Below are 26,597 nucleotides of genomic sequence, written 5' to 3' on the forward strand. Positions count from 1 at the left end.
AAAGATTTTTGTGGGTGGTATCTTTTATTGAACCAACTGCATGGTTGGGATAGACTTAGACAAGCTTTTCAGTGCAATATGTTCTTCTTCAGGTCTCAAACATTGGTATTTCCTTCATTCTAGTTTTGACTGAAAAGGGATAGATGACTGCTGAGCACTTCTAAAAATACCTATTAACTTTTAAATTCCTAAATGTGCATTTGAGAGTCCCAGTGTGTATGTGAGATACTGAAAGTTGAAATAATAACCAGCGTTAATTACACTTTTGAATTTATTTAGCACTTCTACAAAAAGGGGGCCTGTTGATCTTCAACAGCATCTGATCAAAATTAATTAGATTATAACATTGGCTTATGAAAAACCATAAAAACTACCACAAGAGAAAGTCATTGAAACATGTTGGATGTGCAAGGGCCTCAAAGCTCTCGCAGTTTTTAGCCACACAAACTGTTGTTGAGTCTATGAGTGTAAGTGCAATGAGGGTCTTCGCTTGAATTTAAGGATGTATTCAGTGTTACTAACACTATCACATTTGGATCAGAATATGTGAGTGGTATTAGTTAAAACTGCCCATGTTAATTTTCCTGAGTGCTGATTACTGAAATTTAAAACTGTCATGTAAGTCATTTTGTTTGACATGAGCTACGTTACAAAAAAAGGAAAAAAAGAAAGAAAAATGCAAGAGCTTCTCTTAAAGTGCACCTAGATCTTTGCTTATATAATTAGCAATATCGTTGGTTCCCTTTCACCACATGAGGATTTGAGGTACCCATAAATTGCAAACCACTGTGTAAGATGTTCTCAAACATTTTGTCCTTCATTGCATTTTACTCACAAATAAATAGGTGTAGAAGATAAGAGTCATAAACTCAACAAATGTGCCTTATCTAAACAAAATCTGATTTCTGTTTACCATAGATGATATCAAAGCCTTAACAGGGAAAGTGTTGGTTTTTGATGGGAACTCTGCTCATTAGAAAGGTCTGGGGAGAAACTGCTGTGACAGTAAATAATAATGGATATAATTTCCAGGGCAATGTGCTCCTAAAAACTATGACTCTCTTCAAGCAGGACAACTGTGTTCTCTAAAGCCCTACCCTTGTTGGCGGAAAGAGAGAATGAGAAGAGAGGGCTGAAGACACAAAGACAGAGAAGTTAAATCAAGTCAGTCAAGGAATGGGCACTAGCACAGTGATTTCAGGGCCAGCATGGAAGTCGGTGGCTTAGTACGTAGTAGGCTTAACTCAGCTGTGAGGCCTGGAGCCTGCTGATGCTCCATGTGTCATACTGTCTTTGTACTTTAGTTGAGAAAACTGGGGGCTCCCTAAATTTGCCCAGCTTGTAAAAGCCACAAAGTTCCTTGTGTAGGCTGTCCACAAGAGAAGAATCTCCCATGCACCAGAGTGGCTCACCCTAGGACATTTTCATTGGCTTCATAGCATAAAGGTGTGGCACAAGGCACTGGCAATGTGGCTGAAAATCAGACCAGCATGACATAAAGGCTGTGTGAAGGGTTCTGCTTTCCCACTGGGTTTTACGTTGGTTTCAATCCATTGACTTTTATATGGTTCCTGATTCATACTTGTGTGTACAAGAACAGAATCAGGCCACATGTCAAAAAAGCTGTATTTCATGCTCCTGTTCTCTCTTCCCCACCCAACTGCTTTGAGAAATGTGCACACAGTCCTACACGCAGTCACACTTGCCTGCAATGAGGCACACATGCACAAAAGGATTTACTCTGTGAACATTGCCATCCAGCATCCAGGGAAGAATTTTACCAAGTTCTTTCTTACAAGATATGTCTAACTCTGCAGACATAATTTAATTACACTTCAAATCTTATGAAATTTACTTGATTTTTTTTAAATACAATGGTCTGAAAGAAAAATGGGGTTACAATATAAAAATCACAGCAAAAAAAGGTGTAAATACACTTGTCTATATATCGAATATAAAAGGCAGTGTCAGGGGAAAGGGCTGAAAGAGAATCTGAAAAGCAGTTCTTAATGTTATTTACATTTTTCTTTTAACAGCTACCAACTTAAAGCCATTCCACTTGTTCACTCTTTTTGGGGTAGCAGTAAACCATTACTGGGTGGTATTTCAGAGCAATTACACTAAATTGGTTATCTAAGGGCACAATTTGTTCTCAGACACAGAGGGTCTCCTACTATGCAGGTTTTTTTTCACACCCGTGTTTATCCCAATAAATAAAATTATCAATATATTTATTTCCAAACAGAGGCTGATTCTGTGCAAGAAGTATGAAACCCAAAGCCCCTTCTAGAAGCTGTTGCTCCTGCTTTTAGACTACTCCCTCTGATATACTGTATCTTGACATACAACTTGTGTTATTTACTGTAGAATATAAATAGGGAAATCCAAGAGTCCAAGAAACACCTTTGCTGTGATTGATATTGTAGTATTATATAATACACACAACCACCAACAGCTGCGTGTGCATGTCCATATGAAAAGGTGACAAGCTCACACACATCAGCAATACAAAAGCAGAGAAATCTTGTCATAAGCCAGAACTCACGTAACTTTTACAGCCATGTTGAAGGCCAGATTTGACGCAGACTTGTGCCTGCTTATCCCAGCAACAAATCAAGCTTTACCCATATTGGGTGTTAGTAAAGAAATGACCCAAAATGAACTACTATGCTTACTGCCTGAGCTGTTTTGAATGAAAGAAAAAAAAAAGGCTGGCGAAAGGGGGTTGTTGCAAAAGCTAAAGATGAAGTAATCCTGTAGGGACAAAGATTTTTTTTTTATGTTATCTTTTATTCAACTATCTGTATTGTTGGGGGCAAGATGTTAGGCACAGACCTAATTCTGTAGCCTGTGAAATGGTCCAGGTTCTGAGAGGTAGAGAAAGTATAAAGGGAAAGGACAGGTGAATGACTTTGTGTCAAAATCTGGGGGTTTAAAAAAGAAAAAGAGCATAGATTCTTAATTAATAATATTAGTGTAACTTATTTCTGTCCTCCCTTTTAGTTTTATATCAGAACTTTCCTATAAGGCTGGTTGAATTACATTGTTTCACTCTCATTGAGTTTGTCAAAAACAGGCTCAGTGAGGAAATCTCTGATTAGACACAAAAGTTTTGAGAAATCTCTGATATTCAGGGCCATTCTCTACTCAGGCATAGCTCTTCAGTCAGTGCAGTTATACTAGTACAGTGATCACAGCTGGGGATATTGTCTGTACTACTATCTCTTTTTTGATATCTTGTCTGCAGTATGACAGATATTAGCATTTTTCCCTACCCGTGTAGGTGTGTGTAGGTTTATACAGTGCATTCTTGTACACTGAAAGAATGTGAACATGTATTCTATCACTATCCATGGAGCCTGCCTTTTACAATGTGAATATTAGGTGAACATATGCTAGGTACTGAACTAGGAAGGATGAAGTGTGAAGTGCATGTCTTGAGTTTAATCTCCAGAAGTTTCAGTGGAGTTGCTCCTAATTTACACCTGTATAAGTGAAGGCAGAACCAGGAACAGTGTGTTTATAGAGCGGATGTATATATTCTTGGATCAATTTATCCTTGGTGGAGAGAGAGACTCAGTTCCAATTTGGATTTGTGTGCATGCATGTTTGTATGTGTGTAGAGAGGGAGGGAACAGGCATAAGTGTATTGCAAGCCTTTTAAGATATGGTTTTTGTTGTTTACATGATGTTGTTTAGTGAGGAAATATTCCAGCTCTGATGAGAGATTCTCAGCCCAATTGCATACATCTCACAGTTGCCCAATCTTAAAACCAAAGGAGAGGAATGCATTATTTGGAAGAGGAACTACAGGGCGGTTGGGGGTGCCGGGGGGGAATGGAGGGACAGGACAGTATCTTTGCTCTTTATATGGATTTTCATGTTAACACAACTGAAATTCTGATTTGGGGAAAGCTTGCCAAGGGATTCTATGAGTTGGATTTTGCAGTTCTTGATCCTGATAAATACTCTGCCCTCTCAGAGCGCCTACACACCTACTAACTCAAAAATCAGAGGGTTCCACTTCCATTAAGATGGCCTCCTCCCATGCTTAGTTAGGCACATACTGAGGCATGGTTCTGGAAGAGGGTTAGGGGATACAGCCCTTATTGAATAGTTAGTTTCAGCGAAAAGAGAGAGGGCCACTCATTTTGGAATGGCTTAATTCATTGTACCTCTGTAAAAAAAGTGTTAGGGGCAAAATTTTCCTAGTGCAACCCATAACTTTTACAAGACTCACTGTGCAAACAGAATAGGCATTTTTCATATGCGAAACAAGTATAGGCAGAGATTCTTCCAGCCAGTTGTAAAAATGCTGCCCCCAAAATGAGAGTTTCATAAAAACTAGACTCCAAACCTTTTTCTAGTTAGTTCACTCTCCTGCTATCCTGTACTTTAAAAAAAAATAATTAAAACGTACTTTAAAAAAATTGCCATAAATTGTCTTTGTTTGTTATGCGGAGAGGTTTCTAATCTTTATGTTGTTAAGGAAAAGCGAGGTTTTTGTTGGATAGGGAGGGGCAACATTTATTTTTAAAATACAACAAAACCCCTTGCTATGCACAGACGCAGCTCCCACTCCAGGGGGTGTATTACAAGGGCATTTCTCATATCCTTGCAACACCTGGTCTTGTGCCTCAGAATATAAACAAGGCAATATAACACACACCTTGGCAGGTATGCTGTCTTATTTTACAATGCTGCTACAGTAGCAACACCCTAGGAACCCAGATTTCACCCTCAACCTATTCTAGAGTATCACTGGTGCCACCCTATAAGCCTGGTTGGGCCCCTACTGAACTCTTCCCAGTGAGCCAAATAATAGTAGGACATCAAAAAAATCCATATCTGCTGTAGTAAGAACCCTATTCTTATTATCTAGCACAGTAACACTGAAAGAGTTAAGCCAATTCTAGTTCTCATCTAGGTTTCTGTGCACTGTGCACAAGGTTAGCTGTTGTGGCAAGGGACATTTGCAGGAAGCAACAGTTAAAAGGAAAGGGCTTCAGCTACCAGACTATAAAAGCGCCTACTTACATTACTAAGGGTTTTTTGGTGATCCAAAGAATTGAAATAAAAACGTCAATACTCATTTTATAAAACTGAGTTTTGATGCATGCTACTGAGAGGTGTGAAGTTGCTGGGGGGGGGCAGGTCTCATTTGCTGTTACTGTCCAATAGATTCATGCCTTGCACTTGTGTTGCTCACACGTCTCCAGGAATATGTCTGTCAAGGCTGTGTCTGTCCAGGGGGAGTTTTAACTCATGTGGAAACGGTGCTCCCCACGGGTTATGTGGGAAGAGAACTCATACCTGTCCTGGCTGTGGTAGCCACACATGTTGCATTCGAAGGGATCGCGGAAGCCGTGACAGCCCATGTGGATGGTGTACATGACATGATCCAAGAAAAGGACTCTACAGTGTTCACACTTGTAAACTTTCACTTGTTCCCCGCTGCTGCTGATCACTTTGAACCCATCCTGGGAATTGTCAGTACCTGCCCTCAGGATGTCATATTGCCTCTGCTCCTCCTTTATAGACAGGCCATTTCTGGCATGAGGACCTATGTGATTTGTCAGGTAAATTAAACCACTACGTTCCTCATTATTGCTCTCGGTGTCTGTTGAGTCTTGGCAGCTGTTGCTGGGGGAGGCATCCCTTTCAGAAGAGATAGATTTTGCTTTGGAAAGCAGCAACAAGTTTTCTACTGCACTGTCTTGAGCTGTATGGTTGGAACGAGCCTGATTGTCCCCGAGGGGCTTGTGGAGTTGATACATAGAGCTGATGACGGGCACAACTTCAGAGCTGCCTGGCGGTGTCTGCACAAGTGGGCGCAAAGACTCTGCTCCTAGATAGCTAATGGCATTGTTAATGGCCTGGTCTATAACATGAGTCTGCATCATCTCATTCTCCTTCTCGTAATTGGTGGTGGCATCATAGGGAAGGTCAGACAGACACTTCTCACCTGTGTTTGAAAATAGGCAGGGGGTTAGATGTTGGGAAGGAAATGCAGCTAAACAACTGAACTTTCTGCATCAATGAAACCAAAAAAAGCTGCAGGGTACAAACCATTGTCTGAAACTGAAATGGCATTCACAGTTCCTGCAGTAGTATGCTATGCTATAGTGGATCAGAAAATGGGGCTTTTCCTGTGGAAAACTCAGAGCATTGGGCAAAAAACTGAAACCTAAAATATTGTGGCTGAAAACTAGACTATTTTTGTTCTGAACAAGTGTGCACTCCCACCTGGGAGCTGTAGTTTGGGTGCCTTGCATTTCTCTTCTCTACAGACTGGGATCCCTGGTTGAATTTCAAAGTCCTTGCTGCACATTGGGCTCTGAGCCTGGTGAATAAAGGCAGTGCGGCACTGCAGTTGCATGGCTGGCATATGTCTTACGAGACAAAGTCTCTCTAGGGACCCTGGCCCATAGAAGAGAGTGAAGATCATGAAGCATAACAAATAGTGTTTAAAGCTAGTTGAACTGTTGTATCTGCCGATCAAACCTAGATGCAAGCTTGCATGTATGCAGTAGGGTCCACTAGGAAAAGTACAGCTGCACATATATAAATTGTTAGAAGATTAACTTACGGCTATGAACAGATATAAGCACCAAGTTGCTGTGTGCCCAGACTTCTGCAAGTGCCTAGTTTAGGAGTCAAACTTCCCATCTAAAAGAAGGAATTCAGCACTCCTGAAAACCAGGCTCCTTTAATGCATGTTTTGGTTGGACACCCCAAAATTGCTATGAGTACTATTATTGGTCACTTCTGAAAAACTGGATCAAAAAAGAGTAAGTTTAAAAATAAAACATAAGGCCTGGGAATTAGAGGAACTGTTTAAACATGTGGCTGGTGATTTAAAATACATCAACGCATTATGCTGTGCTATTGCTCATGCTACTGAAATTTGTTCAGTTTACAAGCAGCCCTGAATTACAAATAGGCTCCTCATAGTATTTCTAATACATCTTTGTTATGACCAGTCCCATAAAGGATCACTGGGGATCATAAAGCAGAGAGAACTTTCTTCAGCTTTCCAGACAGTATTGCTTAGGATGCCATACACTGGTTTTTGGATGGGTTTGGGCAAAGCTTAGGAGATCAATGGAGGTTGCAGGTATCCCCAAAGATTCCATGACATGAGGGCTAACTGAGGAGAAAGTGTCTGGTGCAAACTCTGCAAGAGGAACTTGGCAGAAACTTCCCTCCTGGGCTGTTGCAAATGCAGCAGGGCTCTACTCAAATGAGGAGGGTTTCCAAACTCAGTGAAGGGGTTGGCATACAGCCTGGAAACCCTTTGCGTTAAATCCTGCAAGAGTAGTACTGCAGTGCAGTAAGTTATGGTGCTCACCCAGCTCTACTTGGACCCCTGCTTCCCCTGAAAACCTAATTCCTTCCTCCACTACTCTAGCACTGGGCTGTGACCCTATGCAGACCCTATGCATTGACTTCCGCATTCAAAGGAGCCTCATAGGGTGATGAAACTCTCCAGTTGCTGCTCAGGTCTCTCACCATGTGATCAGTCACATAGAGGCACCCCCAAAATGTGAAAAGGCAAATACTGTAAAAGATGGAATAGGAGACATCCTCTCCCTGTGGGAGTTGGTGTTTTGGATGGGTGAAGTGCCATCTCATTGCCTGGGACTTTATTGTAATTTATATAATTCTTCTGGGGGGTTTTCAGTTCAGGGTCCAATGATAAAGAGTACAGGACGGTCTAGGAGAAGGTTTGAAGGCTGACAGTTTTCTGTTGATCTTAAAAATTTGGTTGTCACTACTCTACTACCACTCCAAAGTCAAGACAATATTTGGCACAGAAGAGGAAGTAGCACTGCTTTCAGCTACGTTACTGCCTGGCTGAATTTCCATTAGAAGAGCACAGCACAGACACCTGCAAAAAATGGATACATCACTTGCTTCTGTTTCCTTCTGCATCCCCCTCCCTTTTCTCTGACCACACTAGCTCAGCCTCATTTCTGGTAGAGTTTTTATTAGCTGCACTGTTTTAATCCCCCAGTTTTGAAATGTAGAGTGCCAGTAATTCAAAACAGACTCTGTCCAAGTGTCTGACTTAATACAAGTTTAACTGCGTTTTTAATAAGAATTTATACCCTTGACAGAAAATCACAAGACTAAGGCTTTTGGGTTTACAAATCCACTAGCCATGGTCTACATGCACTGTACATCACTAAAAGGCTGATAGCAGAACCTGGGCTTGCTTAATACATGAAAAATTAGGCATTCAGGGGAGCATGATTTTAGAAGCTGCTTATTGGTCAATATTTCCTTTAAGCAGTGTAACCAGACTACAGCTGACAGAAGCAATCAATCCTCTTAAGGAAAATCTGTTGCAATACAAGACTGTCTCAAACACACACAAGCACAAGGTAGGCAGGTATCGTTTTTACATCTGGGCCATGCAGATACTGCTTGTACTTGTTAAAAAGAATAGCTCGTTTTGTGGTTATCAAAGCATAAGACGGTCGAACAGCTAACAGTCTGAAACATTTTGGAAGCTCTGAAGGGTTTCAGGGTTCCTGTAACTAAAGGCTAACAAACAGCTAGTAGTTTAATTCTGATAGGCTTTGCTGGGTGATGTTAAACATATTAGACATGTTTCTGTCTGACCTGTTACTGGCCAACCTGACTGCCCTTCAGTTTGGAAAGCCCATTTCGGCTCTTAGACCTGGGATCTGTTCTTCTTGCAAAGATCGATGTCACATGCTAGCATTGCCACTGCTCAACTGCTGTCAAAGAGTTGTATAGCTAAATAGCTCAACCTGGTAAATGAGTTCAATCTGGAAAGTAACAAATTACTCTTGGGAAGAGTGTGCTGCCTCTGCAGTATGGGTGTTACCATTGTACCTTCTTTGATTTCAGCACTGGGCTGAAACTTAATCCAAGGGGGTCTATAAGGAAAGTATAACACTGTGTTCTTTGCAATAGTCATTGGTGCTTTTTGTTTCCTATCTAGCCCCGAGATTTATACTTGGTGGGCTTGGTTTAATGAAAACCTGTACTTCCTATGGCATTACTAACCAGGATTCTTCCGGTCTCACATCTCCCCTCTTTTAAAGTCTCTCAATGAATCTACACTGACTAAAGTCAAGATAGGTAAGGAAAATTGGGCCTTGTGTCTTTTTTAAGTAGTCAAATTATAGCACTATAATTTTTAGGTGCCAGAAGGGAGAGAAGGGAACTTATTTCAACAATGGTGAAACAGCCCTTTACTTCAACTTTTATTCTCCTATTACAGAAAAGGGATCCAGGCAAGTGGGCCATAGTTGGAGTCGGGGCCACTTGTAAGAAGAAGGGTGATGACTGCAGAAAACAGGGAGGAAGGCAATTTGGAAGTGTTTAATGCTGCTCTTTGTTGGTGATGTCCAATCTTTAGAAGATCAACAAAACCTCCGCAAAGATTTGCTGTCACTAGCATGCCTTCTTACACCATACCCTGAATAACTGCAGAAAACCGCTGCCTCCTGAGTCTCCAATTCGAGCAGCTTTCACTATTGTTTGTCAGCATGAGGATGGTAAGGAAGACAAAAAATGAATCCACCCCCCACCCTCACAAGAAGAAAATATCTTAGTGTCCTTTAAAAATGTTGGGCTTTCTGGTGCCTTTACAGGACCAATATTTTTCCTTGAGTAAAAAGTGTAAAATCAAATTCAATCCAGAGACTTCTGCAGAATTGCCTCCATGCACTAATCTCATCCCATGGCCCCTCCAGCTGCCCTCTTGACCCTTTTCCTTCCCAAACTCTAATTTCCTTTGCTCTCTCCCTTATTGAATCTCTCCATGCTCTGTATCTTAGCCTCCCTTTTCTGGCTCATGCACCAGCCCTCAGACAATCCATGCAAAGTACTTTATAAGAACAGATAACCATGCACATCTCTCCCTGTAGCCCTCCTTCATCAACCCCTGTTCTCTTCCAGAATTTTTTCTACTGCTGCTGCTTGGTCACACCTTTGATCAACTGCAGTTGAGCTTAGACAATCTCAGTGCTACTGAACCTTCCCAATGGCCTTTCCCTGAACAAATGACAAAAGACTCTTGTGTATCCCTTTACTCTTGTTTTTTTTCTGTAATAATAAATAAAACCAATCATGCTCACTTCCTAGGCCCTATGCTTTAGAGGCTCTATGGTCTCCTCACTTCTCTGCTACTTCAGATTACTTCTGCAGTCCCCCCTCTTCCTCTCTGTCAACATCTTCCAGCGTTCTTGGCTGACCCTCTCCTTCTTCTCCAGGAGAACCCTTCTCTAGCATAGTTAGCACAGGACACAGATGAAGACTACGGTGTACCTGTGTGCACCTGCCCACTTTGTGTCCTGCCACAAAGTGGAATCTCTCTCTCTAACCTGGTCTGTTATACCTGCTCCCTCTCCTTAAAACTTAATTCTCTCCTTCAGGAGCTGCTATAAAACTAAGTGGAGTCTGAATATTCCAGCACCCAGCTAGATAACCAGAGTTCAAGTTTTCCTTTGGCTTCCAGGTTTTTGAGGTTTTAAATCCAATTCTAAAGAGCAATTCCATTTTTATCTGTGTTATTTAATTTCCTTTAGCCACATCTATGTAGCAAACTTACTGTGTTGGGCTGTGGTGCTTCAAGCACACCTCACTGTCTGTGTGGGTTCCTGCCTAAACTGGAAGTGGTGTATCTATGTTTGGTAGGTGCTGCAGGCATGCTCAACAGTGCTGAAGTGAAGCTAATTAGCGCTCACTGCTGTGTGTATATGGCTATTACTGAAAAGTAATGCAGCATGTTGAATGTTCCTACTTAGTGGCACAGCAAGTCTGTCATCTTGACATAACATTTGATTTTGCTACACCATTGCTACACTGAAGACAGAATACCAAAGGGAAAAATAAAATGGACACAACTTCCAATCTCAGTCACTGAAGCAAGAAAATGTCTTTTAATAAAGGAAAGAAGCATACTCTGGCAACTGGGGAGTAAGAGTTGCTTTCGGTTTGAATGCAGATAGTTGTGCATAGCCATCTTGGTTTTACTTTTACTATCTTCATCTGTCAGACACCTGAGCACCTATCTCCAGGCTCATCCAAGAATGGATCAGGCAAGCATGCAGCCCTTCTGCAGCAGTGAAAGATTATTAACACTGCACATTCATCTGCACACACATAACCTCACATCTAGCAAAAAGCAGGGCTCTGCATCCAATTTAAAGTTAACAAAGTTCCTAAACAGAGGCCTCCTATTCCTAGAATCATAATAATAAAGACCTAGGCTAAGAACAGTAAGAAAGGGCATAAAGGCTCAAAACAAATGTATCAAAACCCTACTGGACATTTTACACTGACAGGTTACACATGCCGAAATGGCTAGCTGGGAAATTGCCCATTTTGAGTGTATCCTTACACTTGACCCTACAGACTTATATCCCATTAGTGTAATCATAGCAAATCATAAAGCAAGATGGAAAACCCTATTAGGTTTTTTTTTTAGGAGACAGCAAACGTTTAACTCTTACCAACAAATTTCTGAGGCATAGAGCTCTTACGTTTGGCGACGTTACTTGCTAGTCTATCCAGCACGAGGGATCGCTCTGGCCCTATCTTGCACAAGTCTTCAGGCATTTCGCTCTGGTGAGTTTCCTCTTTTATGACTGAAATCAAATAACATCAGATTAAGTACGCTTGCTCCGTTTTATATGGAACATCAGTTCGTATGATTTTAGTCACACTTCCAGTAGCATCTGACTATACAAAAGTAGGAGTTCACAATGACAGAGATGGGCTGATTTTCACTCCTTATATCACGGTCCCTCATGCTGACTAATTTATATCACTACACTCATTCCCTTTGTAGAGATAAGCTTGTGAAGTATAACTGACACTGCTGAAGTCCGATTCTCCATTGCTCTGCCCCTTGTTTCATGTAGTGCACCATTGCAAAGCGAATATATAACGCAATGGTGCTGGTTTGTTTTACAATGGTGCAAGGGATGGACTGTGGTACAGTGAAAGTAAGAACAAACCCTATGATCTTTAATACCATACTAGATGCCAAGCACTCCACCCCTTGGCCTGTCCTCAGCTCTTTTTAGTAATGAAAACACACACTTCTATTACCATTGCTTCCACAGAAACAAGGGCATGGCTGTCACTTGGGTAAAGTGGAACATATTTATAATTTACACCAAAAACAACTGCTCTGGCAGTTCTCTATTACCCCACTTCCTTGATGCAGTTTTAGTCATTAAAATCCAATTTTAGCTAGGCTAGTGGCTAAACATATTTATTGTGGAGCACTGACCTCCTGCACTCATTCTGTTTACTGACTTCCTGCTTCTGGTAAATGTGTAGGGGGCTGAGAAAGGAAGCTCAGCAAGGAGAGTCTTAGTTCTGAGGCATTAGGAAAAGGGTTCTGGTTATTTACAGTGTTGCAACTGTCTGTGAAAGTTGAAGGAGGTACGAAAATGAAGGGGTATGACAATAGTTCTCTGAAAGTATCCTGGGCATCCCATCAAGTGCGTTAGCATGTATTGAGTGATAATTTCCTGGGTCTTTGTGGGGTTTTGTCTGTTGCATAAAATTGTGACTGGTATCAAATACCAAAGTGAAAAGAATAGGTGATGAGGCTTTGAATTAGCTACTCGGGTTCCAAACCTTGGTCTGCATTTTATGCTCTATATAGGCTGATGAACATGTTTTTCCCAATGGATGTGTTCACTTATATATAAAAGTTTCCATGGCACTTCTGGCTGCTGTAACTAGGCATCTCACTGCAGTAGAAGTAACTATACTGGGCTTCTGCAATGAGGATGCACTACAGCCAGATTTTTTGTAACAAATTTCTACAAAGAGCAGCTGAGGTAGCTGATAATGGTCCCATGGAGGACCATCCTAAAACACAGTGGTGGGAGCAATCCAGCAGATCTTAACCAGTGCTCCAGGAGAACATATTGCAGTGTCTGAATCATGACAACTGGGCCCTAGACCATCAAAGATTTTAAAGGTTGGGAACAGCAGCAGAAGTGACCAGACGGGCAGTGTAGGTGTGGGTGCTGTGTCACACCCGTTACAGAGGCAAGTCCCCAAGTCTTTTACTAGCTAATGCATGCAACTGTTTTCATAAGTAGTTTATGGAAAAACAGTGCAAGTCCACAATGATAAACTTGCATCTCCTTGGGATAATGGCCCAAAGCAACAAGCAGTCATAGTCTCCATGGGATTAAATGTCAAATAAGGATAGGCCAGTATTTCAACATCATTAATTTTTCAAGAAAAATTATCAACCCAAAATGAAAAGTGTAGATTACAGAATATGTTCCAGGATTTGCAACTGTACCCCCAAGAATTTTGGTTACAAATCTATAGTCTCTAAAGAAAAACATGGACGAAAATATTTTGTCTGGTTTTTTTGTGGAACTTTTCCTAACTTGCTTCAATATTAGTATGTGTCTAAACAGTGTTGACTTGGCCAGGTTTTGTTTTTGCCACATGTTGCCGTATTTTCCCCAATTACTTTTCATAACATAATAAACTACAACAGTGAAGTTCAATGTATAAATTCTTGTTATTTTATATACTGCTGGGAAAGGTTGCATGAAGCTCCCACTGATGTCTATGGGAACAGTGCCAGGCACTGGGGAGGGAATTGCGGCCATAACGAAGACTATGTGAGTTTTGCCACTGACTTCAGTGGACTCAGAGATTCATCCTGAAGCTCCCATAGCTTCTTCTTTGTTTAAAATGACAAAATAAAATGATAGAAAATGTATAAGCTCTTGTTCATCTTCTCCTATCTCTTCTCTGGGAAGAATGTTTCTCAATGAAATCGGTCAGGTTCCTTAAGAAAGTAGCTGAAACCCAACTGTTCAGGTTTTTTCAATTAGGTTGGGCAAAATGCTAAAAACACATACATGCCACAGAACATAATCCTGCTGTAACAGAAAGATGGACTGGATGACCTGATAGGGCTTTCCACCTCTAACTTTTCTATGAATATAAAAAAAATCAGTGGATTTTATTACTGTTGTAATAGCTCCATAATACATAGAGAAAAGCTATATGAACAGTAGTTCTTGCATATAAGCCTTAGTTACTTTTCTAAGTATAATAAACATTTTAAAATACCACAAGGACCTTGACTCATTCTGATCTGCTTCATTGCACATTCTCCTCTTTAAGGAAATAAGGAAAATAACTTAAATATTGCAAAATGGCATTTATAGTCAGAGAAACACTGATTGTGATGAGGCAGGGAGTATGGTTGATACTTTAAAATACCAGGATTGCTTTCACCACACTTTTATTTTTAAAAGGATGAAAAAAATATTTTATGAAATGAGAAATAATATAATTTTTATTTAAAAAATGCAGCAAGATATAGTGGTTAAAAAAATGCTACTCCCTCCATTTTACCCCAAGTCTGTAAAATCAAAGGCCTGTTAGAGGTAATGGAAATCTGTATGATATTTCTCATTGTATATGCAAGAGAGAAATGCTTCTTATAAGCCACTCATAAATATGCCAAATTTCAACCTGATTCAAATATTGAATACTGAGGTGTACAACCCCAAACTGGTGTGAACACCTAAGTCTTTTTTGTCATAGTTTACTATCAACATAGTGCAATTCCCAGAACTTGATAGTTATTTCATATGAAAGTCTCTGGTTACTGACCTCAGTTTCATCTGCATATTTTTCTTTACTAACATTTTATTTTCAGCCAGTAGCTGAAAAACTCATACAGATTTTCCTATTTTGCATGCAGACATTTCAAACCTTTATGCCAGGCACTGAAAATTTTAATCCCAGACAGAATATTTGCTTCTAAATCCTATCATCACTTTATGGAATAAATATTGAGTGAGTATATTAGCTGCAGCTTTTCTATTTATACATTCTCCAGCCCCTCAACAAAATTAGAAGGGGCGCCGCTCTAACATTCTGTCTGTCAGAAAAATCTCAGTGTTATCATTATGTGCATATACTTAACATTATCTGATAACATGTAAAAACATATTCAAGTTCTGTCTGGATATCCAATATTAAATAAGGCATCATTGCAAATAGGAAGGAGAGAACCTTCCTTTTTGTCATCTGACAAACTGAATAATCTGTACTGACAAGATCAAAAAAGGTGTACAAGAAATGTGCTTTACCAGGCAGACTCTAACCTTAAATTCTGACATATGCTTGAGCCCATGTTTTCCACCTAGATCACTAAATATAAATGTAGCCTGTATAATTTTCCCTTGTGATCAGCCCCCTACATCTTGTTGGTATTTTTATATTAAACTATTCACAGATCCTAATCAATCTCTGGCACATTATTCCCAAGGAGAATGAATCAGGGCTATAACACTGGGGATGGAATGGAATGTCAGAATGAACTGGTCCTCCCAGAAAAACCCACCCCAAAACTGGGTCTCTGACAGGCATGAGGCATACCTGCCTCATTTGATTTAGGTTGATAGTTGTTTGCTGATGGTCCCTTTTCCACAGAGGCTGTCTTGGGTGTACTGACCGACTCCTACGTTGTAGGGCAGATACAAGGATTTTTTTTTCCTTGTTTATCTTATTGGGTTGGGAAATGAAAAAAGCTCAGAAAACCAACTTATTACCAAACCTTGCCCCAAGCATTAGCGTAGTGAGTGTAAGAGTTCTAAATCGCAAAGCAGTTTACTTAGGTTTTAAAGGAAATAGGCCAGGTTCTACTCCACCCTGCTCAAGTCCCTGCAAATCCATAAATGCAGCTACGTTTGTAACACACCATCTTCTTACCCTTAAGAGTGAGTCACATTCAAAAAAGATCAGTGAGAAGGAGGAAGACTCACATACCTTTTGTATTAATAGATTTTCAGAGACTCAATCAGGTAGAATAGAACTGCACTTTGGTGCCTAAGTCCACTTACATACCTAAAAAGTGGAACAGAATCTGTCCGTCTCTGCATACAACCCCAAAATAGCTTTTTACGCATGACTGTAAATAAGCAAAGGATGCCAACTAGTCATTGAATACAGTAATCACTCCAAGTGCAATAGATATTTTATCTCCAAACATCTGTTCAGTGGCTCCACAACTCATAGTTCATCTTAAGGTGCAGTAGTTCCAGGACAGTTCTGTGGGGAATTACATTTGCAGCTCATCACTGATCAATCAGGACTGGTTCCAAGATTGGCCTTTCTGCTTTGTACACTTACCAGGATACAGGCTGCCTGAGAGGCTCATGGTTTGCAAGTAGTTGTGGCAACGTTCTTTATGCTCTTCTAAAGAGCTGCGTTGTTTATAGCTCCGGCCACAATATCCACACTTGTGAGGTTTTCCCACTGCAGAGAACAAAATGTAGGAAGTAGTAAAATTAAATTATCAATAGTATAATAATGACAATAACAGGAAATCAGCTAGGGTTATGACCACCTGTGACCAACAGAAAAAGTAGGGCATTTAGGGAATCTAAAAGAAACAATGACAATCCAGTTACAAGCTTTTTAATATCCAGGTCAAATCATGAACTGGTGAAAGTGATTTTGATGTATCTACCCTGATTTACACTGGATGATGAAGGTGGCCTTAAATCTCCAGAAGCAGAAGCTCATTTACCAAACCATGTTTTGTGTTGTTGATGATCCCAGTTGATTTTCTGTTCTGCTTTGGAATTGCTTCAAATATCTAATGTTAAATGCAGTATCCAACAGATTCTTTTACAGCAGCGACTGCTGGCAAGCACTAGCTCAACCAGAGAATCATAGAGGCACCATATAGATTAAAGCACAGTAGCAAATTTGGTAACATTTATCTAAATATTTTGTTTCTTCCTTTTTAACTGCTTATTAGATGTAAAAATAACTGCAAAACTCCAGGACAAATAATGTTAAAATCCTGAATTTTCAAGGTTGAAACCCATCTTGAAATGCTGGGATTCCTATTTCTGGAATTTCAGAACCTCACACCTTATCCTCTAGAATCCTTAGCAGTCAGGAGTTGCCGGTTTGGTAGTTTTCAGAAATTAAGTCTGTCTGTTCAAAGAGCAGGTGCAAAAAGAAGTGGAGGTATGCAAGCCTGCCCCCTCTCCATGCTTGGATAATGTGCCTCAGCTACAAAGTGGGGGGCCAAGAAGGGAATCCTATCACTACAGCCCAGAGCCGTAGACATACTTAGGCAGCTAACTCTCATCATTGGGTACCAAAGCATCACTACAGTTCTGGGCCTAAATCCATGAATTATTTACCTCTGCAGAGACTGCCAATGAAGAAAGCCAACAAGAGATACTCTTTGAAGTGTGGACACCCTGCCACTAGACAGAGGTGAACTGGTTCTCTTGTAATGGGAACTGACTCAATCCTTTACCTAAACATGAGCTAACTCTAAACTGAGGTTCAACACAGTTTGGATAATACTAAATCCTTTTAGATTTACTTTCCTTTGTATTTCCTGCTTATGGAAGCACTGAAGTATCATCAGAATGGGTGATGTAAAAAGCTTGATCAGATAGAAAAAGCACTGGAAACCCCACAGTAAAGACTGTTAGTGTTTAATTTCTCGTCCCACATTTGCAGCCTTACAGTTAAAAAGACTATATTGACAGTTTTCATCAGAAGCTATGCATGGTTTGTCAGAACCTTCTCCATCTTATACCTTGTATAACAACAGCATTTCTATTGCCCCTACCACTGTAGAAAGCCATTAGCCCCGAGCTAACTTTCACGGGTATATTCCTAATACTATGCCCTGCAGTGAAGGCTCTCTCTTAAATAATGACAGAGAGTATTCCAGCTTAATTCCTAAACTCAGATGAGACTGTGGACCTAGGTAGCACAGCTGCTGTTTGCTTTTAGGTTTGGGAGCAAGGGTCTGGATTTGCTTCTCAAAATGAGCAAGATCTTTTGGTCTTTTTTAGGCACCGGGAAGATTGTTTTCCACTGGAAGGTCAGAGTATTTTAGAAAATAAATCTTTATATTACTCCTGATAGATGGAGCTGCACTTGTCTACAAGAGTTCTTATATTTAAAAAGAAGCGGCCTCCTTGTCCCACAAAAGTGCCTCTTGCAGCCTACATTCTATGTTGAGCGCTATATGTAAGTTCAGCCTATATATAGAGAAGCAGGCCTTATACTGGCTCTGCAATTTCACTCACGTCCTGAAACCATAATTAATGCAAGCAACCCCAACTCATGCAAATCATCCCATGAAAGAGGACCCTAACATGGGACCTTCCAACCAACTTGATGCTACGAGGAGGGAAAAAATTGCTTTTTGGGGGGTCACCAAAGTAAGCAGTTTAGTAACTCTCACACAGCTAAAACATGGCAGCCAATCATTTCTTGTTCATGTCACAGCTTCAACATAAGAGGACCTGCATCCTGAATGAAGAAGACTGGATGGCAGTGAGCACATTCACAATTCAGGACTCAGCCCAGAACAAAAGATACTTTGCCTGGGAACTGCTGAAGTGCTCCAGTGTGGTAACTTACCCGAGTGAGTCCTCAGGTGACCGGTGAGGGCATCCCTGCGACGGCAAGCATAGTTGCACAAGTGGCATTTGAAGGGCTTTTCACCTGAGTGAAGTTTTATGTGACGGAGGAGGTTGCCTTTCTGAGTAAAGGAGGCTCCACACTGACTGCACTGGAAAGGGCGTTCCCCTGAGTGGAGGAGAAGGAGAAATTTGTGAGAACAAAAAATCTTACATAGTAACAAGAGAAAGATTTCAGTGAGAAAGTTGTTTTCCCACTAGTGCTCTGACTTCCACCAGCTGCAGGTTTGATATAACATGAGGCTTTCAGACTAAACCTGCCAGTTTCTTAACGCTTCACTGGCTGGGTCAATTTGATCTGAAAATCTAATTTTTTTTCCCTAAATCAGAATGGCACATCACAATGCAAATTCAAACTCATTTAAATAAAGTGACTGCAACATTTTGTGTTGAAGAGCCACTCTTCCTGATCAGCAGTTTTGGAATAAACCAATATCCAATTTTGCATGTTGTGGCATTTGGTGGGGTTTTTAATGTGGCTTTTTTCAAAGGGTCTTTAAAATATGCCACTGAAGCAGCAAAATAAAAAGGAAACTCATTAAAAATGCATTTCAGGATCACAAGTTCATTTCAGCGTTACATTCTTATATTTAAATGAAAGGCACTTCATTATAACAGTTATAATAACTTCTTTTCATTTACATTTTCCCTGTATTTTCCCTTTCAATTTCTTCTCCATTACCTGTCTGTCCCTAACCAGCCAAATCAGGAAAGAGACAGAAAGAGAGAGAGAGAGAGAGAAATAAAATAAGTTAAGACAGTGCAAAGGAAACCCTGTACCTTCCATACAAAAGTCCTGACCCTTCTCTAGGCAGGATATGAACGTAGGAGTTGTATTAATGGGCGCTGCTTTTCTCTACTTCAGAGAGGGGAAAAAAAAACCCTTTAAGGAACACAGCCATTATTTGTCTAAATTGCTACATATTATCAAGTGAGTAAGTCAGATTGCCAATATAAAGATTTAAATAAGGCTTTGTTTTGTATTTTCTTCCCTTCTTATTGCTCTTTGAAGTTGATACGCTCTTTTGGTTTGAGGTACTTGATTTTTGCATTTCTGGTAAATGCGATATGCTGCATTTTGAGTTGTACTAAATGGGTGCACCAATTTACATATGAAAAAAATCCTGTATATCATGCCCCGCTTTCCAGCATTCTATTTGCCATAGGAAATAGTCCCTAACTCTTAAGTCAAACCAGTCTTTGAAATTTATTTGCTGATTTCTGTTTCTCTTAAACATCTAAGCTAAAATTAGGGTAAGTTATCCAAGATTTTAGCATTAGTTTTATTTTTTGTACAAAAAAAGAAAAAGAAAAAAAGAAAAATATTATCCAGTGCAAAAGAACTGCACTCGTTTACAAATATTACACAAGCTATACAATTTTCTTTCCAATCACATGGATGTCCTGTAGGACATACTTAGGAATAACTAGCTTGGGTATTCATCTATGTGTCAATATCAAAATTAAGGTATAACCATTCTTACTATTGAGTAATGTGGTTGGAAAGCTGAGAAACAAGCAGATAAAACAGTAGCATGATCACATGTGATGGACAACTGTAATCAGAGCCAGCACTAACACGATAAAGAGGTGCTAATGGTAGGATATTTTGTAGAAAAGTAACTTGACTGACCAAACATCCTCAAATAGGTCAAGAACCTGTTTTAACTTCAAGGAAATGAGCTCCTGTATTCACTTAAAACTTTGAGAGCTAAAATCCTCATCCACTTTAAAGTGGTAGATAGCCTCATAAAAGAATGAGAAGAGAACCCCACTGGGTTTTACAGTATGACCTCTTGAGAAGAAGCCGTTTACTGAAGAAGTTGCAAACAACTGAGCTGTTCTTTGGGAGTATGTTTTTGGTTTAGTTATATTCTCCCAATTTTGGTGACAGTTAATATATGAGATATTTTTGTAGGTGGAATGAAACAGTGACTGAGAAGGCAGTTCTCACTGATGGTCACAAATACAGAGGAAATGGTTATTTTTCACTAAGCAGCATTTCAATTAGGTTTACTCAGAGGATCAAATCAGGATAAAAGTATGCAGGGGTATATGTGCAGAGTAAGAATGAAATGTATCTCCAGCCTACAGCTCTCATAATTACAGGGTGAAACTTTAGGTTGGGCGGAAAAGGCAGACAGATGGAGTATTTGAAATGAGACTGTTGCGTGTTGTATAATGCTACAAAGCTCAACATGGGATGAAATATTGGGGAACCAATACCTGACTCACTATATCATGACTGCTGAAAAAACACCAGTAGTGAATGCCTATTTTATTCATATCCTTGGGTTGTTCATTCTATCATTGTTGGACATGTGCTTTATATGGCACCTAACAGATGAAACTGCTTTCCTAAGGAAACTGGTCACATCTGGAATGTATCTGGATATATCATGGGCCAAGGCTAATCATCTCCCTACCAAGAAGAAACAACATGATAGTCCCCCCAGTTCCCAAAGTAAAATCAGTCTTTTTTTACTTGAGTAATCTGGTCTAACGGTTGCTTTCTGATTTCCTGCCTTTCTGAGCAGTACTCTTTCTGGGTAGCTTTCACCCCATGCAGAGATCCAGAAAGACAGGACTCTGTAGCATAGGTCTTGTGTAGACTTTCAGTCTTCCCCTGTGAGAAAGGTTCAGCATCTTATTTGCAACCTTTTCATCCCCCTTCAGTAAAGTGTCTCCTACTGCACACACATACACACCTCTCACACTCCCATACATGCTTAGTTTTATCCTCTCTCTGCTGGAATAAACCAGCTATTGTGTACATAGGTGCTGAGCTGATTCATCTTCCCCAAACAGGCCCAGTCAGGTGCAATTCTGACCTGCAACATGGCCCTCTCTAAAGGTCTATCTCCAAATTATGTGACATGGAAATGATCCTGAGGGGGTGGAAGACATTCAGCTTTCAGAAGCATTGCAGGTGCTTGACTTTTTTCCAAGAACAGGACGTGTTGTTTTCATGAGTTGGAAAAAATGAGGATTCTTTTGACAGAAAGGGCCTCTACCTTTTGGGACATTAGCAAAGATTTTAAATCTAGGTCCTGACAGGAGACTATCGAGCGCTCTAATGCACTGTGTTACCCTGCAGGGAGAGTCACAGTGAACTCTGGAACTATACTGTAGCAGTGGGCAACAAATATGATAATGGCTCCAAGTGTCTGATGCCTAACTAGAGAAATATGGAGGTCCAGATTCTCAAAAGCACTTAGGTGCCTAACTCCTGCTGGTTACAGCAGGCAGCAGGTACCAATCTATCTCTGAGGACCAGGTGACCACACAGCAGAATCAAAGGGTCTAGGGCCGGATCCCAGTGGAGCACAGACAGCATAGATAAAAAATACAGCTAAGCCAGGTAAGCATGAATCTATACAGAAGATGTCTGATGTCTCAAAATCAGCAACTATGAGTTTTCCCTTTCAAATGTTCCTTCTCCTAACGTTCAACCTCAGAGTTAGACTGAATACCAGCAATCAACTAAGAGACTGGGGAGAAGATATTTATGAAATGAGTTCTCTTCTTCAATAAGGAGAAGAAGGTAAAAATACTAGTGAATGGCTGGTGTTTTAGAGCTACTTAGAACAGATGGGGCTGGGTAGAAAATATCAAGTGCTCCTCTGCATATCTGCACTTGGCAGGTGTATTCATTAAATGTAATTATACCTTTTATCAGGCCAGGCAGCCATTATATTTTGGCATTTTAGTGTGCCAGAGTTTTATTCATTTATCAAATATTTATTTAAGAGAACTTCACTGCATACGCAGGTTTTACATGAATTAGCAGGCAAGTAATTCATTTGCAAGGCTTATTCCTTCATCAGGCACGCATTGAAATGGGCTTCAGTGAGTCAGTTAAATGTCTCTAACAGTGTATCCCATTTCTACTTTAATTCTCACAGCACAAGTCAAAGGAAAAAAGGTGACCGCTGTATCCCTAAGACAGCCCTTCAATTTAGACTCACAGACTCTGAACCTGAGCTTCGACACCTGTCCCTGACTTCAGCAGGAGACTTACAAAAGGAGTCCAAGATCAGGCTCTACAGAAAACCATAGTGTTATCTCCCAAAGGAGGATTAAAAGAATTCATTCTCAGAACATTCTTTCATTAAAAATAAAAATGGTGCTTCACTTGAGTGAAAACGTGTATAGTATTTTCCACATTGCCTCATATGTCATATACTTTATGTTCTCTGGTTTGGCTCCCCCTCCCACCCCCCAGCAGGGGTGTGCTGAGGACTGACATTCAGCTGGGAGTTTGCAGGGGGCTGGCACATAATGGTCTGTTTCCCTTCCACGCTCTGGATTCACTAACACCTCTGCGAAGGTGAGCACAAAGTGGCTGACTTAGTTTGATCATATTATATGTGCACTTTTCAACCATGTAAATGACATGTCAAGGCATAACATGGCAGTCTGTGGTAGAGTAAAAGCAGTCTTGTTTTCAAGGGTGCTAGTACTAGTAATTACAGGTAGTCTGTTAGAAAGAAATAACATGCAGCTATGCACCACAAGTCTCCAGGCACTGTCTGGTATAATTGGGGTCAAGGAGAGTCATGTTCACACCCTCATCTTAGCCAAACCAGGCCCTCGCTTGGGTTACTCATCCTGGCCATAAGCAGCTCCCCCCATCTCCACTCGTGCTCAACTAGGAGCCAAAATGTCTTTGTTAGTGACACAAGAACACTAAGGGAGAAAAAGGAGCCCCCATCAATCTTCCCCGTATATCACATCCATACACAGTTTGACCCCTCCACACTAGTAAGTGATTAGACACTTGCCTGCCATTCTGCTGCAATCAGCCCAGAACATTACAGTGGGACTGTACAAGGCCTGTGTAAATCTCACTGATGCTCTATTTGGAAGGGTTAAGTGGGATTTCTATGGGACTAGGCCTCCTTCAGCACAGAGGGAATTTCACACAACTGAGAAGCTGTTTTTCCATGGACTTTTAGCTTTCTGGTTTTGAACTGTATCTCCACCACACACACACACACACACATGCACACACACACGCACGCATACACACTTTCACTGGATAAGCTTTTAACCAAATAAATTAATTTTATAATTCAATTAGCTTTATCTTACAAACAGAAGTTTTAAGATGACCAAAGAAATAACTGAAAGAAAAAAATTCCCAAGCAAAACCCAATTCTACTTTCAGACTATACCTTAATAAAAATAACTGCTTGTTAAGTAACAGACTGTCCTTCTGTTTCCAAATGCCACAATCAGTAGCAACACAGTTTCAATTAATACTACATTGCTGTCTTTATATCATAATATATTGGGCCAAATTGCCTGTTGAAAGACCTCAATATGCAGGTCATTTTCCTGATGGATATTTTATCAACTCTTAAAGAATCACACTCAAACACTTAATTAAACAGAAAAAAACATGCTTTTCTATATCTATGAAGTACAGTGCAGCTTCATGCTTCCAAGAATATTCGTTGCTTTTCCAATGAAAGATAGGTAACATCTGCTGTGCCCTGACGGGAGAGTATGTTGTGTTTAATTTCACTGAAGTGTTTGCAATACTCTATTTCACTGAAGTATTTGAAAAGGCAAGCATTGCACTACTTTTAACCATCAACAAGATCACTTTGGATTGCTGCTAATCAGGATTAAGCTGCAGGATGGTGACCCTCCCTTTATCTTGGTCAAGTGCCTTTGAAATGATAGAAGCTCAATTTGGAAAGGCTCTTCTGTACTGTTTCCAGCCTTCTCCCCAATTAATGGCTTCACTATCTCCTGCATTAAACCCATAAGCATTTCATTTAGCCTACCCCTGAATGTCTCTCGGGAAGTTACTTCAATACAGTCCTTGGCAAACTGTTCCATTAGTTACTTAGTATCTCTAGTCATACTTATTAAACTCAGGCTTTAATATTTTGGTTACATCATTCTTACCATAAATAATTCCTTTCCCTCCATGTATTTATACACAATTTTAACATCCCTGTTTTGTTAAGCAGCAGCAATTATCATTCTAATGGTGATAGGAGTCTCTAGAGCTGAATTCTTCCCTCATCTATAACAGTAGGTTCTGATCCTGCACCTGACTGAGCCCCACTGAGTTCAAGGTGCAACCACATGAAGTCAAATGAAGGATCATAACCAGCTAATTGCTTAGTGTCAGAATCTTTACTTCTTAACACCCTTTGAGGCTGTTGAGAACTACATAACCCTGGCAGAAGAACTTCAATGATGTTATAATGAAAAATTATCATTTGTAGAACATACCATCTTCAACATGTCTCTTTGCAATCCCTATGAAACTTCTACATAGTTGCTTTTGTGGATGACAATTCTTCCTAGCTTTTATTTTAGAAAGTATTTCCTATAGAATCCACTCTGTTTTCTTTCTGACTTTATGATCTGAATGTCTTTTTAATAGTCTTGTTTTTAATACACTTTATTTGTGTCTATGATATGAAACTGTTGCACTGTTGAAAATATCAGAAATGTGATAAATTTAGAGCTGGTAAAACAAATGGTGGAATTTTTTTGCAAACATATTTAGAAGATTGTTGTCTATTTTTTGTCAAAATTTAAAAAAAATTCCAGCAACTTAAGCTAGTTTAAGCATTGCCCTTGGAATCCACGTCTATAATTAGGACTATTTACCACTGTTAGTGGCATAAAGGAGCAAGTAGTACTTTTATGTATGTCTCATATTGGTTATAAGATGAATTCTTATTTAATCCATGGGCTCCTTTTCAGTTTTTAGCTTTATAGGATGGAGCTGATCAATTTTAAAAAGAATCTTGCTTTTCACTCCAGTTCAAACTAGAATGATTCAACAGCACAGTTTCACACGTCTAAGGATGCTGCATTGCTGTATAGATGGGAACATGCACATGACAGAGAAAATAAATCATTTCCTATACATGTGGCCATTTCTTGGCTGCTAAAGGAAAAACTGTGCCAGGCCTTACCAGTGTGGCTTCGTTTGTGAACCATGAGCACATTGGGACCGATGCAAATTATCCCACAGATATCACATTTTAGCTTTCCGTTAGGAAGTCGAATGCCTCCAACTCCTGACATAGCTTTGCTGCCTGGGCCATTGTGTGAGCCATTCATTTTCTCTCCAGAGGCATCAAGCATTCGTAAATCCTCCGCACATTCTTCCCCATTCAATTCACAGGCACGCCCATTCTCTTCATCACTCTGAGTCTCTATTTTAATATTACTGGCTGAAAAAAACAATACAGGAGGCCCCTCAGTTTTGTTACAAAACAAACACAGTGGCAAAAAACAATCAAATCAAAGGAGTTAACTTCTAAACAAAATGTACAATATACCTAAACAACAGAAGCTGCAGGTATGGCAATGCTTACATGGGCAACACAGTAAGAGTGATGGCATATGGAACTGTGGGCTGTGGGTACAACGGTAAGACAAGACATGATGGGGTGTTAGGCACCTGAATGCATTTAAAACATCCATTCAAGACCCCTTTCAGATTTATGCCATTGTAACATCTGGATTGTCAAAGCAGATAATACCCAGAATGACATTATACTGAATCCATATCTTTTGGATTTGTCAGGCATTGAAGAATGGAAACCAGTACCCATGAAAGGGAATGGATACCATTTTAAACAATATTTCCACTCTGCCATGATAGCCTTACCAAGACATCCCTTGTTGTGAGGAAGAAAGATGATAATTTTTGTCACTATGGAAGGCGATGGCTGAGAAGTGTTAAGCAAGAGAACTAGGACTCTGATGAAGAAGCAAGCTAAGGCCATCAGGACTGGAGGCTGCAGTACAGGAGTAGGAATCAAGTTCCAGGGACAGCATGACTTGGTAACAGAAGCCTGTTTCTGGAACCACAGGTAAATGGTGAAAAGTTGACATGTCAGGATGAAGGAGTGGGATTTCTACAGGATTCAATATAGTTGCTACAGGGGCCAGAAATGAGTGATCCTATGCTTATGACATAGTAATTTCATCACCCTGCAACCTGAGTATGTGAGAAACACTTGCATTATAATCCCTTAACAGAATTACATCCAAAACAGCTTTTGTTTTTTTTCTTTTTTTAATTTATGTGAAACCATATATTTATGCCAGAAA

The 26,597-nt window shown here is 40.1% G+C and overlaps 1 protein-coding gene across 4 annotated transcripts in view; it reads right to left on the reverse strand.

The window, feature by feature from the left end:
* Nucleotides 1-1,756: 1,756 nt before the first annotated feature.
* IKZF1 (IKAROS family zinc finger 1) overlaps nucleotides 1,757-26,597 on the reverse strand; it is an 80,099-nt gene continuing 55,258 nt past the window's right edge. The window contains exons 4-8 of one of the 4 annotated variants that reach the window (XM_006270566.4): nucleotides 25,451-25,711; nucleotides 18,445-18,612; nucleotides 16,174-16,299; nucleotides 11,523-11,627; nucleotides 1,757-5,965 (exon numbers count right to left, since the gene is read on the reverse strand). In XM_006270566.4, the coding sequence (XP_006270628.2) occupies nucleotides 5,259-5,965; nucleotides 11,523-11,627; nucleotides 16,174-16,299; nucleotides 18,445-18,612; nucleotides 25,451-25,711 (1,367 nt within the window). In that variant the 3' untranslated portion in view covers nucleotides 1,757-5,258. Of the gene's footprint in view, nucleotides 5,966-11,492; nucleotides 11,628-16,173; nucleotides 16,300-18,444; nucleotides 18,613-25,450; nucleotides 25,712-26,597 lie in introns of all 4 variants that reach the window. The other 3 variants (XM_006270565.4, XM_006270569.4, XM_006270568.4) reach the window with 3 other exon arrangements.

The sequence above is a fragment of the Alligator mississippiensis genome, chromosome 5 (genome assembly GCF_030867095.1).
Source record: "Alligator mississippiensis isolate rAllMis1 chromosome 5, rAllMis1, whole genome shotgun sequence".
In the NCBI taxonomy this organism is placed as follows: Eukaryota; Metazoa; Chordata; order Crocodylia; family Alligatoridae; genus Alligator; species Alligator mississippiensis.